This window comes from Phacochoerus africanus, chromosome 15 (assembly GCF_016906955.1).
Source record: "Phacochoerus africanus isolate WHEZ1 chromosome 15, ROS_Pafr_v1, whole genome shotgun sequence".
Taxonomy (NCBI): Eukaryota; Metazoa; Chordata; class Mammalia; order Artiodactyla; family Suidae; genus Phacochoerus; species Phacochoerus africanus.
In genome coordinates this window covers 6,457,008-6,472,456 of record NC_062558.1, presented here as the reverse complement: position 1 = coordinate 6,472,456, position 15,449 = coordinate 6,457,008, and the positions used below count along the sequence as shown (strand labels likewise).

The following is a 15,449-nucleotide window of genomic DNA, read 5'->3' as shown; positions in this document are numbered from 1 at the left end:
CCTCCTGTAGGAAGAGCAGGATTTTCATCCTGCCCTGGAGGTGAGACCTCATGAGGCTCTGGTCACCTTCAGGAGGAGCAGCAGGTTGATCCTGCCCCATGCGTTTGGTCTTCATGGGGGCCTGGGTCCTGCTGCAGGAGGCACCTTGGTTCCACCCCTGCCCGGGTGGGGACTCCTCAAGAGGAGCTGGGCCTCTTGAGGAGAGGAGCAGAGGGTTCATTCCTCCCCGGGGGGCGCGAGTCCCCATGAGGACGTGAGTGTCCCTCTGAAAGAGCTACAGGTCCTCCCTGACCGGGGTGCTGAGTCCTCCTGAGAGCCTCGTCCTCGGGAGGAGGAGCAGGATTTTCATCCTGCACAGCTGACTGAGTCCTCCTGAGAGCCTCGTCCTCCAGAGGAGAAGCAGGCTTTTTCATCCTCCAGCTCGCGAGTCCTCTGAGGGCCTCGTCCTCCGGAGAGGAGCAGGAGGTTCATCCGGCCCGGCTGGTGAGTCCTCCTGAGAGCCTCGTCCTCATGTAGAAGAGCAGGGATTTTCATCCGGGCCGGGGAGGTGAGGTCTCCTGAGGCTCTGGTCCTCATCCGGAGGAGCAGCAGGTTGAGCCTGCCCGTGGGCTGAGTCTTGATGGGGGCCTGGTCCTCCTGCAGGAGGCACCTTGGTTCCACCCTGCCCGAGTGGGGACTCCTCAAGAGGAGCTGGGCCTCTTGGGAGAGGAGCAGAGGGTTCATCCTCCCCTGGGGGCGAGTCCCCATGAGGACGTGAGTGTCCCTCTGAAAGAGCTACAGGTCCTCCCTGCCCGGGTGCTGAGTCCTGCTGTGGTCTTGGACCTCCTCTGGGGGCTGCTCCAGGGTCTTTCCGCTCGGCTGGCGTCTTGGCCTCTGGCTCCGGGTCTCCTGCTGGAGGTGTGAGAGAGGAAGAGGTTTGGTGCCTGCCCTGCCTTGCCATGTGCTCTTCCAAGGAGAGCAGTCTTCCCAGAGCCTTCCCGACCAGTCCCGGCCAGCGCCCTCCTGGCTCTGCTGTCCTCCAGGCCGGTCGTGTGCCTTTGTCTTGGCTCCTGGCCCAACAGCATCCTCTGGGGACTCCCCGCTGTGCGGCCCCCACCTCAGCTCCCCCCACACGCCCCGAGCCCCGGCCCCCTCTTCTCACCTTCAGGCTGGGCCTCAGGGGGGGCCAGGCCTTCCAGGGTTGTCAGGCTCATGTGGACGGTGTCTTCATGGCCACAGCTGGCGGTGCCGTGCTCCCCACCAGCCCGGCAGAGGACCCCGGGGAGCGGCCTGCGTGGAGGTTCCTCGGGAGGCCTTCTGCCTTCCTCACCCAGCTCCTGGCGGGTCTCAGGTGGGGGACTCTGCAATGACAGTGAGCGTCAGAGGGCCCGGCCCCGAGGCGTCAGAGCCCTGTGGGGCTGTTAGCTTCTCGCTGCTTCTGCTGCCCCCTTGACCTTCTGCTCCCAGGTCAGGGGAGGCCTTGCCTGCTCAGACACCGCACCCCCGCCACATGCCAGCGGCCCCCCCGTGACCCGGGAGGAACGAGAGCCCCCTGGAGGGCTGGGGGTACCGTTGCACACAGGGCTCGGCCCTGACTCCAACCACCCCCCTCCTCGGCCCCCCGCTTCTCCCCAGCCAGCTGTGTCCTGGGATGTGGACAAGCCCTGCCCAGCAGGTCAGCCGGCTCTTGCTTGAGGCGGACCCACCCCTCACCACCCGCCTCTGCTCAAAGTCATCCAGGGAGGGGACATGGGGCTACCGTGTGGGATCCGAGAGGTCCCTGCCCTTGGCTGGAGCTCCCTCTCCCGGTGTTACCTCTGGGTCCCTGCGGGCAACGGCCCATAGGCGTCCGCCTCGTGTTCTCATCCAGGTTCTGCAGGCTTGGCAGAGGCCATCTCTGCCGCGACGACGCCTGCGGCCTCGGCCTCGGCCCCGGGAGAGCGGGATGCAGCAGAGCCAGTCCATCCCTCCTCCGTCCTCTCCTGGACTGGACCAGTAGGTGCCGGGCTCCCAGGTTCCAAGTTCCGTTGGCCTCTGTCGCCAGGGAAGTGAGGTCACTTCCTGGGGTCCCCCCAACTGGCCTTCCTCCTTCCCCACAGCTCCCCCAGGGTCCCTCTGGGCTGCTCCAGCTCCCCTCCCCCCACCAACCCCATGGTCTCGTGCTGTGAACAACGGTCTTGGGCATTTGACAGGGATGGCGGTGACTCTGTGGACTGCCTCGGGGAGCATGGTCCTTGGGCTACTATAGGCTCTTGCAACGCAAGAGCAAGGTGTGTCTTGCCATCTGTTTGCGTCCTCTGGGATTGCTTTGCATCAGCATCTGGGGGGTTCTGCATCTCTCCAGGGAGGTCTCTTCCTCAGCCGTCTCTTCTTTGGGAGGTGACGGCAAATGGGATCGTTTCCCCGATGTCTCTCTCCGAGCTCTCGTTCCCAGGGTAGAGAAAGGCACTCGGTTTCTGTGCCTTCAGGGTGCCTCCTGCGACTTGGCCCCATTCACTGAGGCGCTCTACCCGTTTTCTGGGAGCGTCTTGAGGGGTCTGCGGGGATAGGATCATGTCATGTGCATTGAGGGGTCGCTTGACTTCTTCCTTTCCGATGCGGATTCCTTTTGTGTCTTGTTCTTCTCTGAGGGCCCTGGCTAGGTAGGACTTGCAAAACTGTGTCAACCAGCAATAGGACCCCTAGCACAGGACTCTGCACATGCCGAGGGTGCGGCCCTGAAACGTCAAACGACAAAAGACACACAGACACACAGACACACACACACACACACACACAGAGACACACGGAAAGTTCCGTTGTTCTCCATGATGGATTTCATAAGCATTAGCTTTCTTTATTTCTGTTTGCCTTTTAGCGCCACACCTGTGGCATAGGGGAAGCTCCCAGGCCGGGGGTGGCGTCGGAGCTGCCGCTGCCGGCCTCCATCGCAGCCACAGCAACGCAGGATCCGAGCCTCGTCTGCGACCTACACCACAGCTCACGGCAATGCCGGATCCTTCACCCACGGAGCGAGGCCAGCCATCACACCTGTGGCCTCATGGCTACCAGGCAGGGTCCTTGCCACTGAGCCCCATCGGGAACTCCTCATAGCAGTGAACTTTCCACCTCGACGTATGCACATATTCTCCTTCCTAATAGGAAGACCCACTTTCCAAAGAGATTGGCTGGAGTTCCCACTGGGGCTCAGTGGGTTCGTGCTCCAGTCGTGTCTGTGGAGGCACCCGTTGGATCTCCAGCCCTGTGCGGTGGGGAAAGGATCGGGCATTTCGGCAACGGTGCTGTGGGTCGTAGGCGCGGCTCAGATTCCATCCCTGGTCGGGAACTTCCATGTGCCACAGGTACCGCTGAGAAAGAAGACAGTATATATACGTAGAATAAACTAGGCAAAGATTGGTGGCGTGCCCGTGGTGGTGCAGCAGCATCAAATGGGACGAGGCTGCGTGAGGATGCCCCGATCGATCCCTGGCCTCACTTCAGGGGGGGTCGGGGATCGGGCATTGCCGCGAGCTGTGGCGTGGGTCGCAGACGTGGCTCGGGTCCCGCGTGGCTGTGGCTGTGGCTGTGGCTGAGGCTGTGGGGCAGGCCAGCAGCTGCAGCTCCGATTCCACCCCTTGCCTGGGACCCTCCCTGTGCCCCGGGTGCGGCCCTCAACACACAAGCATCCAGTCAAATCCCATCCACGTCGTCCTTCCCTTCGGAGTGACTCGGACCCACTCTGCTTTTGTTTCAACGCCAGGGGCGAGCCACTCTGGGGGCAGAAGCCAGGTCCAGCCTTGGGTTCCCGCTCGGGCCCCGCTCCAGCTCACCGGGTCCTCGGGATGACGGCAGCCCTCTTCGGGGGCCCAAACCCAGATGTGGGGCAGGCCAGAGGAGCCCGGCCCACCCCCAGCAGCACGCACCCCCAAAGGTCTCCTCCTGCCCTTCCAGGCCTGCCGGCCCCCTCGCCACCCGCCTCAGCAGGCCTCTTCCAGGGCTGCTCCCCCCGGGGGGTCCTGCCAAGCTGCCCCCGCCCCCTCGGCCTCCATGGGACCCTGGCTCCTGCGGGATCTCGTCGAGCCCTTCTCCAGGCCTTCCTTGCCCCTGCCTGACCCTCCACACTCGGCTCAGCACCCGCTCGTCCGCTGGGGGCCTTGCCCGGCTGTTTGGCCTCCTCCCGGAGCCGTGAGTGTCACAGGCCCGGAAGGGTCCATCCTGTCAGCCGTGGATGAGCTGGACGGCCAAGGGGGAGCCCTGGGTCCTGGCTGGAGGACAGAGCCTGTATCAGGGTCCGGAACGCCTCGCTGTCCCTCAGCCGTGCCACCATCCCTCAGCCCCCGCAGGGGAGGAGGCACACAGGACCTGCTAGCGTGGCCCCGCTTGCTGGCCCAGGGTTTGGAGAGGGAGCGGTCTGGGCCTTCTCTCTCCCTCCTCCCATTTGGTTTTGGCTGCCTCGCTTGCTTGCTTGCTTGCTTGCTTCTTCGTTTGGTGTGACTTTCTGTCTTGCTGGCTTTCTTTTTAGGGCCACAGGGCAAGGCACATAGAAGTTCCCAGGCTAGGAGACAGATCAACACTGGATCGTTTAGCCAGTGAGCAAGGCCAGGGTTGGAACCTGCATCCTCATGGATACCCGGTGGGTTCACTGCTGCCGAGCCGCCACAGGCACTCCTTATCTTTCTTCTATTTCCCTCACTGTTTTGTTTCTTTTCTTACTTTCGTTCGGTCTTTCTTTTTCTGTTTTGCTTTGGAAGGCCGCATCCGGGGCATATGGCGGTTCCCAGGCTAGGGATCAAGTCGGAGCTACAGCTGCCGGCCAGAGCCAGAGCCAGAGCCAGAGCCAGAGCCACACAGGATCCAAACCTCCTCTGCGACCTCCACCACAGCTCACGGCAACGCCAGATCCTTAACCCACTGAGCAGGCTAGGGATGGAACTTGCATCCTCGTGGATACCCAGTGGCTTCATTTCTGATGCACCCCAACAGGGAAATCTGATTTGTTTTAAATTTTAAAACTTGACTTTAAATGCTCTAGTCAAAGCCAGTGCCCAAGCGTGTGTGTGTGTGTTCGAGGGCACGGATGGCTTGAACTTGTGCTGCCGGTTTTGCTCCCTGGGGAGGTGGATGAAGCGACCTCTCCTCCTGTCCGCATGAGGGCAGGTACGAGAGGGCTGCGGAAGAAACAGGTGGAGAGAGCAAGTCCCTCAGCCCCGAGGCTGAGAGCCGGGACGTCGATGGGGCCCCTCAGGCCGAGGAATGTGCCCGTTTGCTCTGGCGGGCATTTTTAAACAGTGGCAATCTTGTCATCCCTCAGCTCTGCAAATCAGGAGGTTCTTGACACTGTGCAACCACATCCAAGAATGAATGCGACCCTGCGCTTGGTGAAAGGGCAGCTGCTGTGCACGAGTGCACAACCCCCCGCCCCCGCCGTCAATTCAGCTGACTTTGGACGGTCCTCCAACGGTTTCCTGGCTCTCGGAGTTCCCGTCGTGGCTCAGCGGTTCACGTGCCTGACGCACATCCCTGAGGAAGCGGGTTCAATCCCTGGCCTCACTTGAGGGGAAAGGCTCCGGCGGGGCCGAGAGCTGTGGTGTGGGCCCCAGACACGGCTTGGATCCCCTGTCGCTGTGGCTGTGCTGGAGGCCGGCAGCTCGGGCTCCGATGGACCCCCACCCCCACCCCACCCCCGCCCCCCTGCCCAGCCTGGGAACGTCCATGTGCTGCGGGGGTGGCCCTCAAAAGACAGAAGACAAAAGACAAAAAAAAAAAAATCGTTTCTCTCTTCTCAGTGATCGATGGATAATAATTCACTTTATTTATTAATTTTTGCTTTTTCTTATTTCCCTATCAATAACTACCTTATCTTTTTATTTTAATTTTGTTTCAACTTTCTAAACTTTCTAGGCTCACAACATAAATTAAACTATGCTATAGATGATATGGAAGAGGAAGAGAAATTGGACACACATCCAAAGAGCAATCGGGAGAGGGGAAGGAGAGTCCGTGTCAGGAGGGGGAGCAGGGGGATGGGGTTTGGGGGGAGCTGATGGGGAGGGCACTGGCAGGGGCGGAGGGGACCTTGGGGAAGGTGGTTTTGGAAGTGGGCCCAGGGTTCTTGAAAGAGCCAGGCCAGGACCCAGGGTAGGGGGTGCGGGAGCAGTCAGGGCAGGCACTCCCAGAAGGGCTGCTGAATGCTCCTCAGGTCCTTTGTCCCCGGCGGAGGCCGGGGCAACGTTGCCATCCACCACAGGGAAAGGCACATCAGTGTCTGGGGATGCGGCCGGAGCCGCGTTTTCATCCTGCCCGGCTGGTGAGTCCACCTGAGAGCCTCGTCCTCCTGTAGGAGGAGCAGGATTTTCATCACCTCCCTGCCCAGGAGGTGAGGTCTCCTGAGGCTCTGGTCCTCCATCCGGAGGAGCAGCAGGTTGAGCCTGCCCGTGGGCTGAGTCTTGATGGGGGCCTGGTCCTCCTGCAGGAGGCACCTTGGTTCCACCCTGCCCGAGTGGGGACTCCTCAAGAGGAGCTGGGCCTCTTGGGAGAGGAGCAGAGGGTTCATCCTCCCCTGGGGACGAGTCCCCACGAGGACGTGAGTGTCCCTCTGAAAGAGCCAGAGGTCCTCCCTGCCCGGGTGCTGAGTCCTCCTGTGGTCTTGGACCTCCTCTGGGGGCTGCTCCAGGGTCTTCCTGCTCGGCTGGCGTCTTGGCCTCTGGCTCCGGGTCTCCTGCTGGAGGTGTGAGAGAGGAAGAGCTTTGGTGCCTGCCCGCCTTGCCATGTGCTCTTCCAAGGAGAGCAGTCTTCCCAGAGCCTTCCCGACCAGTCCCGGCCAGCGCCTCCTGGCTCTGCTGTCCTCCAGGCCGGTCGTGTGCCTTTGTCTTGGCTCCTGGCCCAACACCATCCTCTGGGGACTCCCCGCTGTGCGGCCCACACCTTAGCTCCCCCCACACGCCCCGAGCCCCGGCCCCCTCTTCTCACCTTCAGGCTGGGCCTCAGGGGGGGCCAGGCCTTCCAGGGTTGTCAGGCTCGTGTGGACGGTGTCTTCATGGCCACAGCTGGCGGTGCCGTGCTCACCACCAGCCCGGCAGAGGACCCCGGGGAGCGGCCTGCGTGGAGGTTCCTCGGGAGGCCTTCTGCCTTCCTCACCCAGCTCCTGGCGGGTCTCAGGTGGGGGACTCTGCAATGACAGTGAGCGTCAGAGGGCCCGGCCCCGAGGCGTCAGAGCTCTGTGGGGCTGTTAGCTTCTCGCTGCTTCTGCTGCCCCCTTGACCTTCTGCTCCCAGGTCAGGGGAGGCCTTGCCTGCTCCGACACCGCACCCCCGCCACATGCCAGCGGCCCCCCGTGACCCGGGAGGAACGAGAGTCCCCTGGAGGGCTGGGGGTACCGTTTGCACACAGGGCTCGGCCCTGACTCCAACCACCCCCCTCCTCGGCCCCCCGCTTCTCCCCAGCCAGCTGTGTCCTGGGATGTGGACAAGCCCTGCCCAGCAGGTCAGCCGGCTCTTGCTTGAGGCGGACCCACCCCTCACCACCCGCCTCTGCTCAAAGTCATCCAGGGAGGGGACATGGGGCTACCGTGTGGGATCCGAGAGGTCCCTGCCCTTGGCTGGAGCTCCCTCTCCCGGTGTTACCTCTGGGTCCCTGCGGGCAACGGCCCATAGGCGTCCGCCTCGTGTTCTCATCCAGGTTCTGCAGGCTTGGCAGAGGCCATCTCTGCCGCGACGACGCCTGCGGCCTCGGCCTCGGCCCCGGGAGAGCGGGATGCAGCAGAGCCAGTCCATCCCTCCTCCGTCCTCTCCTGGACTGGACCAGTAGGTGCCGGGCTCCCAGGTTCCAAGTTCCGTTGGCCTCTGTCGCCAGGGAAGTGAGGTCACTTCCTGGGGTCCCCCCAACTGGCCTTCCTCCTTCCCCACAGCTCCCCCAGGGTCCCTCTGGGCTGCTCCAGCTCCCCTCCCCCCACCAACCCCATGGTCTCGTGCTGTGAACAACGGTCTTGGGCATTTGACAGGGATGGCGGTGACTCTGTGGACTGCCTCGGGGAGCATGGTCCTTGGGCTACTATAGGCTCTTGCAACGCAAGAGCAAGGTGTGTCTTGCCATCTGTTTGCGTCCTCTGGGATTGCTTGCATCAGCATCTGGGGGGTTCTGCATCTCTCCAGGGAGGTCTCTTCCTCAGCCGTCTCTTCTTTGGGAGGTGACGGCAAATGGGATCGTTTCCCCGATGTCTCTCTCCGAGCTCTCGTTCCCAGGGTAGAGAAAGGCACTCGGTTTCTGTGCCTTCAGGGTGCCTCCTGCGACTTGGCCCCATTCACTGAGGCGCTCTACCCGTTTTCTGGGAGCGTCTTGAGGGGTCTGCGGGGATAGGATCATGTCATGTGCATTGAGGGGTCGCTTGACTTCTTCCTTTCCGATGCGGATTCCTTTTGTGTCTTGTTCTTCTCTGAGGGCCCTGGCTAGGTAGGACTTGCAAAACTATGTCAGCCAGCAATAGGACCTCTAGCACAGGACTCTGCACATGCCGAGGGGGAAGCCCTGAAAAGACAAACAACACAAGACCCACGCACACACACACACAAAGTTCCGTTGTTCTCCATGACGGATTTCCTAAGCATCGGCTTTCTTTAATTCTGTTTGCATGTGAAGGCCACCCCTGTGGCATAGGGGAAGTACCCAGGCCTGGATGGCATCGGAGCTGCAGCTGCTGGCCTCCCACCCCCTCCCCCGCCATCGCAATGCAGGATCCGAGCCTCGTCTGCGACCTACACCACAGCTCACGGCAATGCCGGCTCCTTCACCCACGGAGTGAGGCCAGCCATCACACCTGTGTCCTCATGGCTACTAGGCAGGGTCCTTACCACTGAGCCCCAACGGGAACCCCTCACAGCAATGAACTTTCCACCTCGACATATGCACACATTCTCCTTCCTAATAGGAAGAGCTTCTTTCCAAAAACATTGGCTGGAGTTCCCACTGGGGCTCAGTGGGGTCATGATCCAGTCGTGTCTGTGGAGGCACCCATTGGATCTCTAGCCCTGTGCGGTGGGGACAGGATCTGGCATTTCAGCAATGGTGGCGTAGGTCACAGGTTCAGCTCAGATTCCATCCCTGGGCGGGAACTTCCCTATGCCCCAGATGCAGCTGAGAACTCTCTCTCTCTCTATCTCTATATATATATATATATATATATATATATATATATATATATATATATATATATACACACACACACATATATGTATGTATGTATGTATGAATGTACACGCACACACACATATATATACATATATCCGTGTACACACATATATACATATATGTAGGTATGTACATGTATGATACTTTAAATATAGACTGGTGTCATGGCCCTGTTGGTGGGGCAGAATCAAATGGGACTAGGATGGGTGAGGATGCACGCCTGAGCCCTGGCCTCACTTCAGTGGGGGTCGGGTTTGGGCATTGCCGTGAGCTGTGGTGTCGGTCACAGTCGTGCCTCGGATCCCACATGTCTGGGGCTGGGGCTGGGGCTGGGGCTGGGGCTATGGCTGTGGCTGGCAGCTGTAGCTCCAGTTCCACCCCTTCCTGGGAACTTCCACACGCGGTGGGTGTGGGCCCTCCAGTGCAAAAAAAAAACCCACCAAAACTCAGGAGACTATAGAAAAACTATTGGCTTTGAGGAAGCCTTGGAAACCTCGGGCGGCTCAGGTCTCGACCGAGGTTTTGGCTTAGGACAGACCTCCACTCCAAACTCCCAGGACCTTCCCATCGTGTAGGGCCTCCCACCTGGGCTGCCCCGGCTCGGACGCTCCCCAGTGCGCGGTGAGCAGACGCTCCTGGGCCCCCATGGGAGCCCAGCAGCCTGAGGGCTCCGTGGACACCAGGGGCTGGCCTCGACTGGCCTCCCTCACCCTGCAAGGGGGAAAAGCCTGCCAAAGCTTTGGCGACCATTCCTTGAATCCCGGGCCGAGGGTGAAGGTCCCGACTCTCTCGGCTGCCCCTGAGAAGCAACTGTCTGTCCTGCGAAGGGCCCAGGGGGGACGTGACGTCCTGGGAGTCTGGCTTCGTCTGCCTCCGCTCGTTGCTCGCAGCGTCAAGCTGCCGGGGACGTCTCTCTAGTCCGCAAAATTCTCATTACCCGAAGGGACCAAAACAACCGGTGCTATTGGCCTCACTGGTTTGTGGAGGGGATCAAACGATGTTGTGGGTGTCATAGGACTCCGACCAAGGAATCATCCACTGTGTATATATGAAAGTACACACACACACAGTGGTAACAGCCCCGACTGGGATCCAAGAGGATGCCGCTTCGCTCCACGGGTAAGGATCCGGCCCTGCCGTGAGCTGTGGTGGTGCAGGTCGCAGACGTGGCTCAGTTCCCCTGTTGCCGTGGCTGTGGTGGAGCCCGGCAGCTCTGGCTCTGATGGACCCCCTGGCCTGGCCATGTTCACGTGTTCAGGGTTCGGCCCTCAAAAGACAAAAGACACACCAAAACATCGTTTCTTTCTGCTCAGTGATTGAATTCCTTGTGATTTACTTTATTTAGTGTTGCTTTCTTTTCTTTCCTAACAATAACTACTTTCTGGTTTGATGTTTACTTTCAAGGGTCAACTTGTAGGCTTCAAACGTAAAGTCAAATATAGTATAAACGATATGGAAGAGGAACAGAAATTGAGCAGACATCCAAAGACAAATGAGGAGAGGGGAAGGAGAGGACATTTCGGGAGGGGGAGCAGGGGGATGGGGTTTGGGGGGAGCTGATGGGGAGGGCCCTTGGAGCGGCTGAGGGGACCTTGGGGAAGGTGCTTTTCTAAAGTGGCCTGGGGTTCCTGCCAGAGCCAGGCCAGGACCCAGTATAGGGGGTGCTGGAACCGTCAGGGCAGGCTCTGCCTGCAGGGCTGCTGCATTCTCCTCGGGCCCTTGTTCTCCTGCAGAGGCCTGGGAAAGGTTTCCAACCAGCAGAGGGAACCTCTCCTCAGGGTCTGGGGAAGCTGCCAGAGCGGTGGCAGAGTCTCCTTGCAGGGCTCGTGAGTCCTCCTGAGGCCCTGGGCCTCCTGCAGGAGGAGCACCAGGTTCACCCTGCCCGGGGGGGTGACTCCTCATGAGGGGCTGAGCCTCCTGCGAGAGGAGCAGTGTGTTCGTCCTGCCCCGGGGGTGAGTCCACATGAGGGCCTGGGCCTCCCGGAGGAGGAGCAGCAATTTCATCCTGCCCGGGGGGTGAGTCCTCATGAGGGCCTGGGCCTCCTGCAGGAGCAGCTGCAGGGTTATCCTGCCCAGGGGGTGACATCTGAGCCCCGCCTGGGCCGTACACCACAGTTCATGGCAACACCAGATCCTTAACCCACGGAGGGAGGCCAGGGATGAAACCCACATCCTTCTGGATACCAGTCAGCTTCGTTAACCGATGAGCTATGACAGGAACTCCAAAAGTGTCCCAGTCCCAGGGAAAAGAAAAGTGAAAAGGATGAATGGACAAGTCACAAGAACTGAAATGGAAACTGCTATTACAAAATGTCCAACAAACAAAAGTCCAGGACCAGATGGCTTCACAGCCAAATTCTATCAAACATGTAGAGAAGAGCTAACACCTATCCTTCTCAAACCATTTCCAAAAACTGCAGAGGAAGGGATACTCTCAAGCTCCTTCTATAAGGCCACCATCACCCTGATACCAAAGCCCGACACAGACACCACAAAAAAGAAAACTACAGGCCCGTTTCACTGAGGGGAACATCGATGCAAAACTCCTCAACAAAATGCTAGCAAACCGCATCCATCAGTACGTTCCAAGGATTGTACATCACGATCAAGTGGGATTCAGCCCCAGGACGCACGTGTTCTTCCACATCCGCACATCCATCGGTGTGATGCACCACATTAACAAACCGAAGAGGAAAACCCCCACGATCCTCTCAAGAGATGCGGGAACAGCCTTTGTCTGACAAGATCCAACACCCAAGTGTCTGATAAAAACCCTTCAGAAAGTGGGCATAGCAGGAACCTACCTCAACATCACAAAGGCCGTGTGTGACAAACCCACAGCGAACATGATGCTCAATGGCGAAAAGCTGAAAGAATTCCCGCTGAGATCAGGAACAAGACAAGGATGTCCGCACTCACCACTACTCTTCAACATAGCTTGGGAAGTCCTAGCCATGGCGATCAGAGAAGGAAAAGAAATAAGAGGAATCCAAATTGGAAAGGAAGAAGTAAAACTATCCCTATTTGCAGACGACATGGTACGATACCTAGAGACTCCTAAAGACTCTCCCAGAACACGGTTAGAGCTCATCTGTGAATTTGGCAAAGTCACAGGATACAAAATTAATGCACAGAAATCGATGCCATTTCTATACACGAACAAGGAAAGAGCAGAAAGAGAAATCAGGGAAGCATTCACGTTTACCATTGCATCCAAAAGGATAGAATCCCTAGGAGGAAACTTACCTCAAGAGACAAAAGACCTGTACTCTGAAAACTTTAAGACACTGATGAAAGAAATCAAAGATGATACAAAGAGATGGAAAGCTATACCATGCTCGTGGACTGGAAGACTTAATATTATCAACCTGATTATACTTCCTAAGGCAATGCAATCCCTATCCAATTACCAAGGACATTTTCCACAGAATTGGAACAAAACATTTTGAAGTTTGTTTGGAAGCACAAAAGCCCCAGAAGAGCCAAAGACATCCTGAAAAGGAGAAAGGGAGCTGGAGGATTCGGGCTCCTGGACTCCAGACTATACCACAGAGCAACAATCCTCAAAACCGCATGCTACTTGCGCAAAGACAGAACTCGGCATCAGTGGAACAGGATGGAAAGCCCAGAAGGAAAGCCACCCCACACCTACAGCCACCTCATCTATGACAAAGGAGGCCAGACCATGCAACGGGCAAAAGACAGCCTGTTCAAGAAGGGGTGCCGGGAAGACGGGACAGCCACATGGAAAAGAATGAAATGAGAACACTTCCTAGCACCAGACGCAAAAACAAGCTCCAAATGGATTAAAGACCTAGCGAGCCGACCAGAGACCCTGCAACGCCTAGAGGAAAACATAGGCCAAACACTCCCCGACATAAACGACAGCAACAGCTTCTCAGATGCACCTCTTAGACTAATGACACGAAGAACCACAACATACCAATGGGACCTAGTCAAACTTAAAAGTTTCTTCAGAGCAAAGGAAACCCTAAACAGAACGAAAAGACTTCCCACAGAATGGGAGAAAACCTTTGCAAGTGAATCAACTGACAAGGGATTCCTCTCTCACGGTTATAATCACCTTCTGCAGCTCCACACCAAAACAACAAACAACCCCTTCCAAACATGGAAAGAAGATCTCAACAGACAGTTCTCAAAGAAGACATACAGATGGCCAGAAAACACATGAAAAGATGTTCAGCATCACTCATTCTGAGAGACATGCACGTCAAAACCACCATGACGTACCACCGTACACCAGCCAGAATGGCCATCCTCAGAAAGTCCACAAGCAATAAGTGTTGGAGAGGGTGGGGAGAAAAAGGAACCCTAGGACACGGTTGGTGGGATTGTAAATGGGTGCAACCACTGTGGAAAACAGGATGGAGATGCCTCAGAAAACGAAACCTAGAAGTACCATTTGAGCCAGCAATCCCACTCCTGGGCCTCTACCCAGAGAAAACCATGACTCGCAGAGACACACGAACTCCGATGTTCATCGCAGCACTCTTTGCAACTGCCGACAAGACATGGAAACCACCGAAGTGTCCATCGACAGAGGAGTGCATCAAGGAGACGTGGTACATATACACACCAGAATATTACTCGGCCACTAAAATGAATGACATGCCAGCAATTTTAGCAACATGGATGGACCCAGAAATTCGCATGCTAAGGGAGGTCAGCCATACAGTGAGACCCCAACATCAAATGCTTTCAGGGACACGTGGAATCTGAACAAAGGGCAGACTGGTCTTCTTTGCAGAACAGATGCTGACTCACAGATGCTGAAAACATTACGGTTTCCAGAGGAGAAGGTTTGGGGGGTGGGGGGATGTGGTTGGGTTATAAGGTGGACATCCTGTGAAATTGGATTGTTAGGATCATTATACGACAACAGATGTGATGAATTCATCTGAGTAATGAAAAGAATAACCATAAATTTAAAAAAAACCCGGGCCGAGTGTGGAGGGCACGACTGTCTCGGCTGCCCCTGAGAGGCAACTGTCTGTCCTGCGAAGGGCCCAGGCGGGATGGGAAGCGCTGGGTGTCTGCCTCCGGTCGTTGCTCGCAGCTTCCAGCTTCCGGGGACGTCTCTCTGTTGCACAAAGTTCTCATTATCAAAAGGGACCAAAACGACCTGTACTATAGACCTCGCTGGTTGGTGGAGGGGATCAAACGATGTTGCGGGTGCAGCAGGACTCCAACCACGTAGTCATCCACTGGGAGTTCCTGTGTGGCTCAGTGGAAACAACCCCGCCTGGGATCCAAGAGGATGCCGCTTCGCTCCACGGGTAAGGATCCGGCCCTGCCGTGAGCTGTGGTGTAGGTCGCAGAGGCACCTCGGATCTGGTGTGGCTGTGGCTGCGGGGCAGGCCAGCAGCTGCAGCTCCGATTCCACCCCTTGCCTGGGACCCTCCCTGTGCCCCGGGTGCGGCCCTCAACACACAAGCATCCAGTCAAATCCCATCCACGTCGTCCTTCCCTTCGGAGTGACTCGGACCCACTCTGCTTTTGTTTCAACGCCAGGGGCGAGCCACTCTGGGGGCAGAAGCCAGGTCCAGCCTTGGGTTCCCGCTCGGGCCCCGCTCCAGCTCACCGGGTCCTCGGGATGACGGCAGCCCTCTTCGGGGGCCCAAACCCAGACGTGGGGCAGGCCAGAGGAGCCCAGCCCACCCCCAGCAGCACATGCCCCCAAAGGTCTCCTCCTGCCCTTCCAGGCCTGCCGGCCCCCTCGCCACCCGCCTCAGCAGGCCTCTTCCAGGGCTGCTCCCCGCGGGCGGCCCTGCCACGTTGCCCCTGCCCCCTCAGCCTCCATGGGACCCTGGCTCCTGCGGGATCTCATCGAGCCCTTCTCCAGGCCTTCCTTGCCCCTGCCTGACCCTCCACACTCGGCTCGTCCGCTGGGGGCCTTGCCTGGCTGTTTGGCCTCCTCCCGGAGCCGTGAGTGTCACAGGCCCGGAAGGGTCCATCCTGTCAGCCGTGGATGAGCTGGACTGGCAAGGGGGAGCCCTGGGTCCTGGCTGGAGGACAGAGCCTGTATCAGGGTCCGGAAAGCCTCGCTGTCCCTCAGCCGTGCCACCATCCCTCAGCCCCCGCAGGGGAGGAGGCACACAGGACCTGCTAGCGTGGCCCCGCTTTCAGGCCCAGCTTTTGGGGAGGCCGAGATCTGGGCCATCTCTCTCCCTCCTCCCATTTGGTATTGGCAGTTTCGCTTGCTTGCTTGCTTGCTTGCTTGCTTGCTTTTTTGTTTGGTTCACTTTCCGTCTTGCTGTCTGTCCTTTTAGGGCCACAGGGCAAGGCAC

The 15,449-nt window shown here is 58.3% G+C and overlaps 2 protein-coding genes across 5 annotated transcripts; both read left to right on the top strand.

The window, feature by feature from the left end:
* Nucleotides 1-1,112: 1,112 nt before the first annotated feature.
* Nucleotides 1,113-5,584, top strand: LOC125117072 (uncharacterized). Its single transcript, XM_047762805.1, has 6 exons — nucleotides 1,113-1,330; nucleotides 1,850-1,974; nucleotides 3,121-3,320; nucleotides 3,719-4,143; nucleotides 4,481-4,591; nucleotides 5,270-5,584. The coding sequence occupies exons 1-5, from the start codon at nucleotides 1,209-1,211 to the stop codon at nucleotides 4,500-4,502; spliced, it is 894 nt and encodes a 297-aa protein (XP_047618761.1). The 5' UTR covers nucleotides 1,113-1,208; the 3' UTR covers nucleotides 4,503-4,591; nucleotides 5,270-5,584.
* Nucleotides 5,585-6,623: 1,039 nt separating this feature from the next.
* Nucleotides 6,624-15,449, top strand: LOC125117073 (acidic proline-rich protein PRP25-like). Of its 4 annotated transcripts, none has more exons than XM_047762808.1 (3): nucleotides 6,624-7,116; nucleotides 7,636-7,760; nucleotides 7,958-8,474. In XM_047762808.1, the coding sequence occupies exons 1-3, from the start codon at nucleotides 6,995-6,997 to the stop codon at nucleotides 8,011-8,013; spliced, it is 303 nt and encodes a 100-aa protein (XP_047618764.1). In that variant the 5' UTR covers nucleotides 6,624-6,994; the 3' UTR covers nucleotides 8,014-8,474. The 4 variants fall into 4 exon arrangements, 3 of the variants coding, with proteins under 3 accessions (XP_047618764.1, XP_047618762.1, XP_047618763.1); XM_047762807.1 differs by lacking the exons at nucleotides 6,624-7,116; nucleotides 7,958-8,474 and adding exons at nucleotides 7,132-7,440; nucleotides 14,674-15,357; XR_007132462.1 differs by lacking the exons at nucleotides 6,624-7,116; nucleotides 7,958-8,474 and adding an exon at nucleotides 15,432-15,449 and having other exon boundaries at nucleotides 7,125-7,760.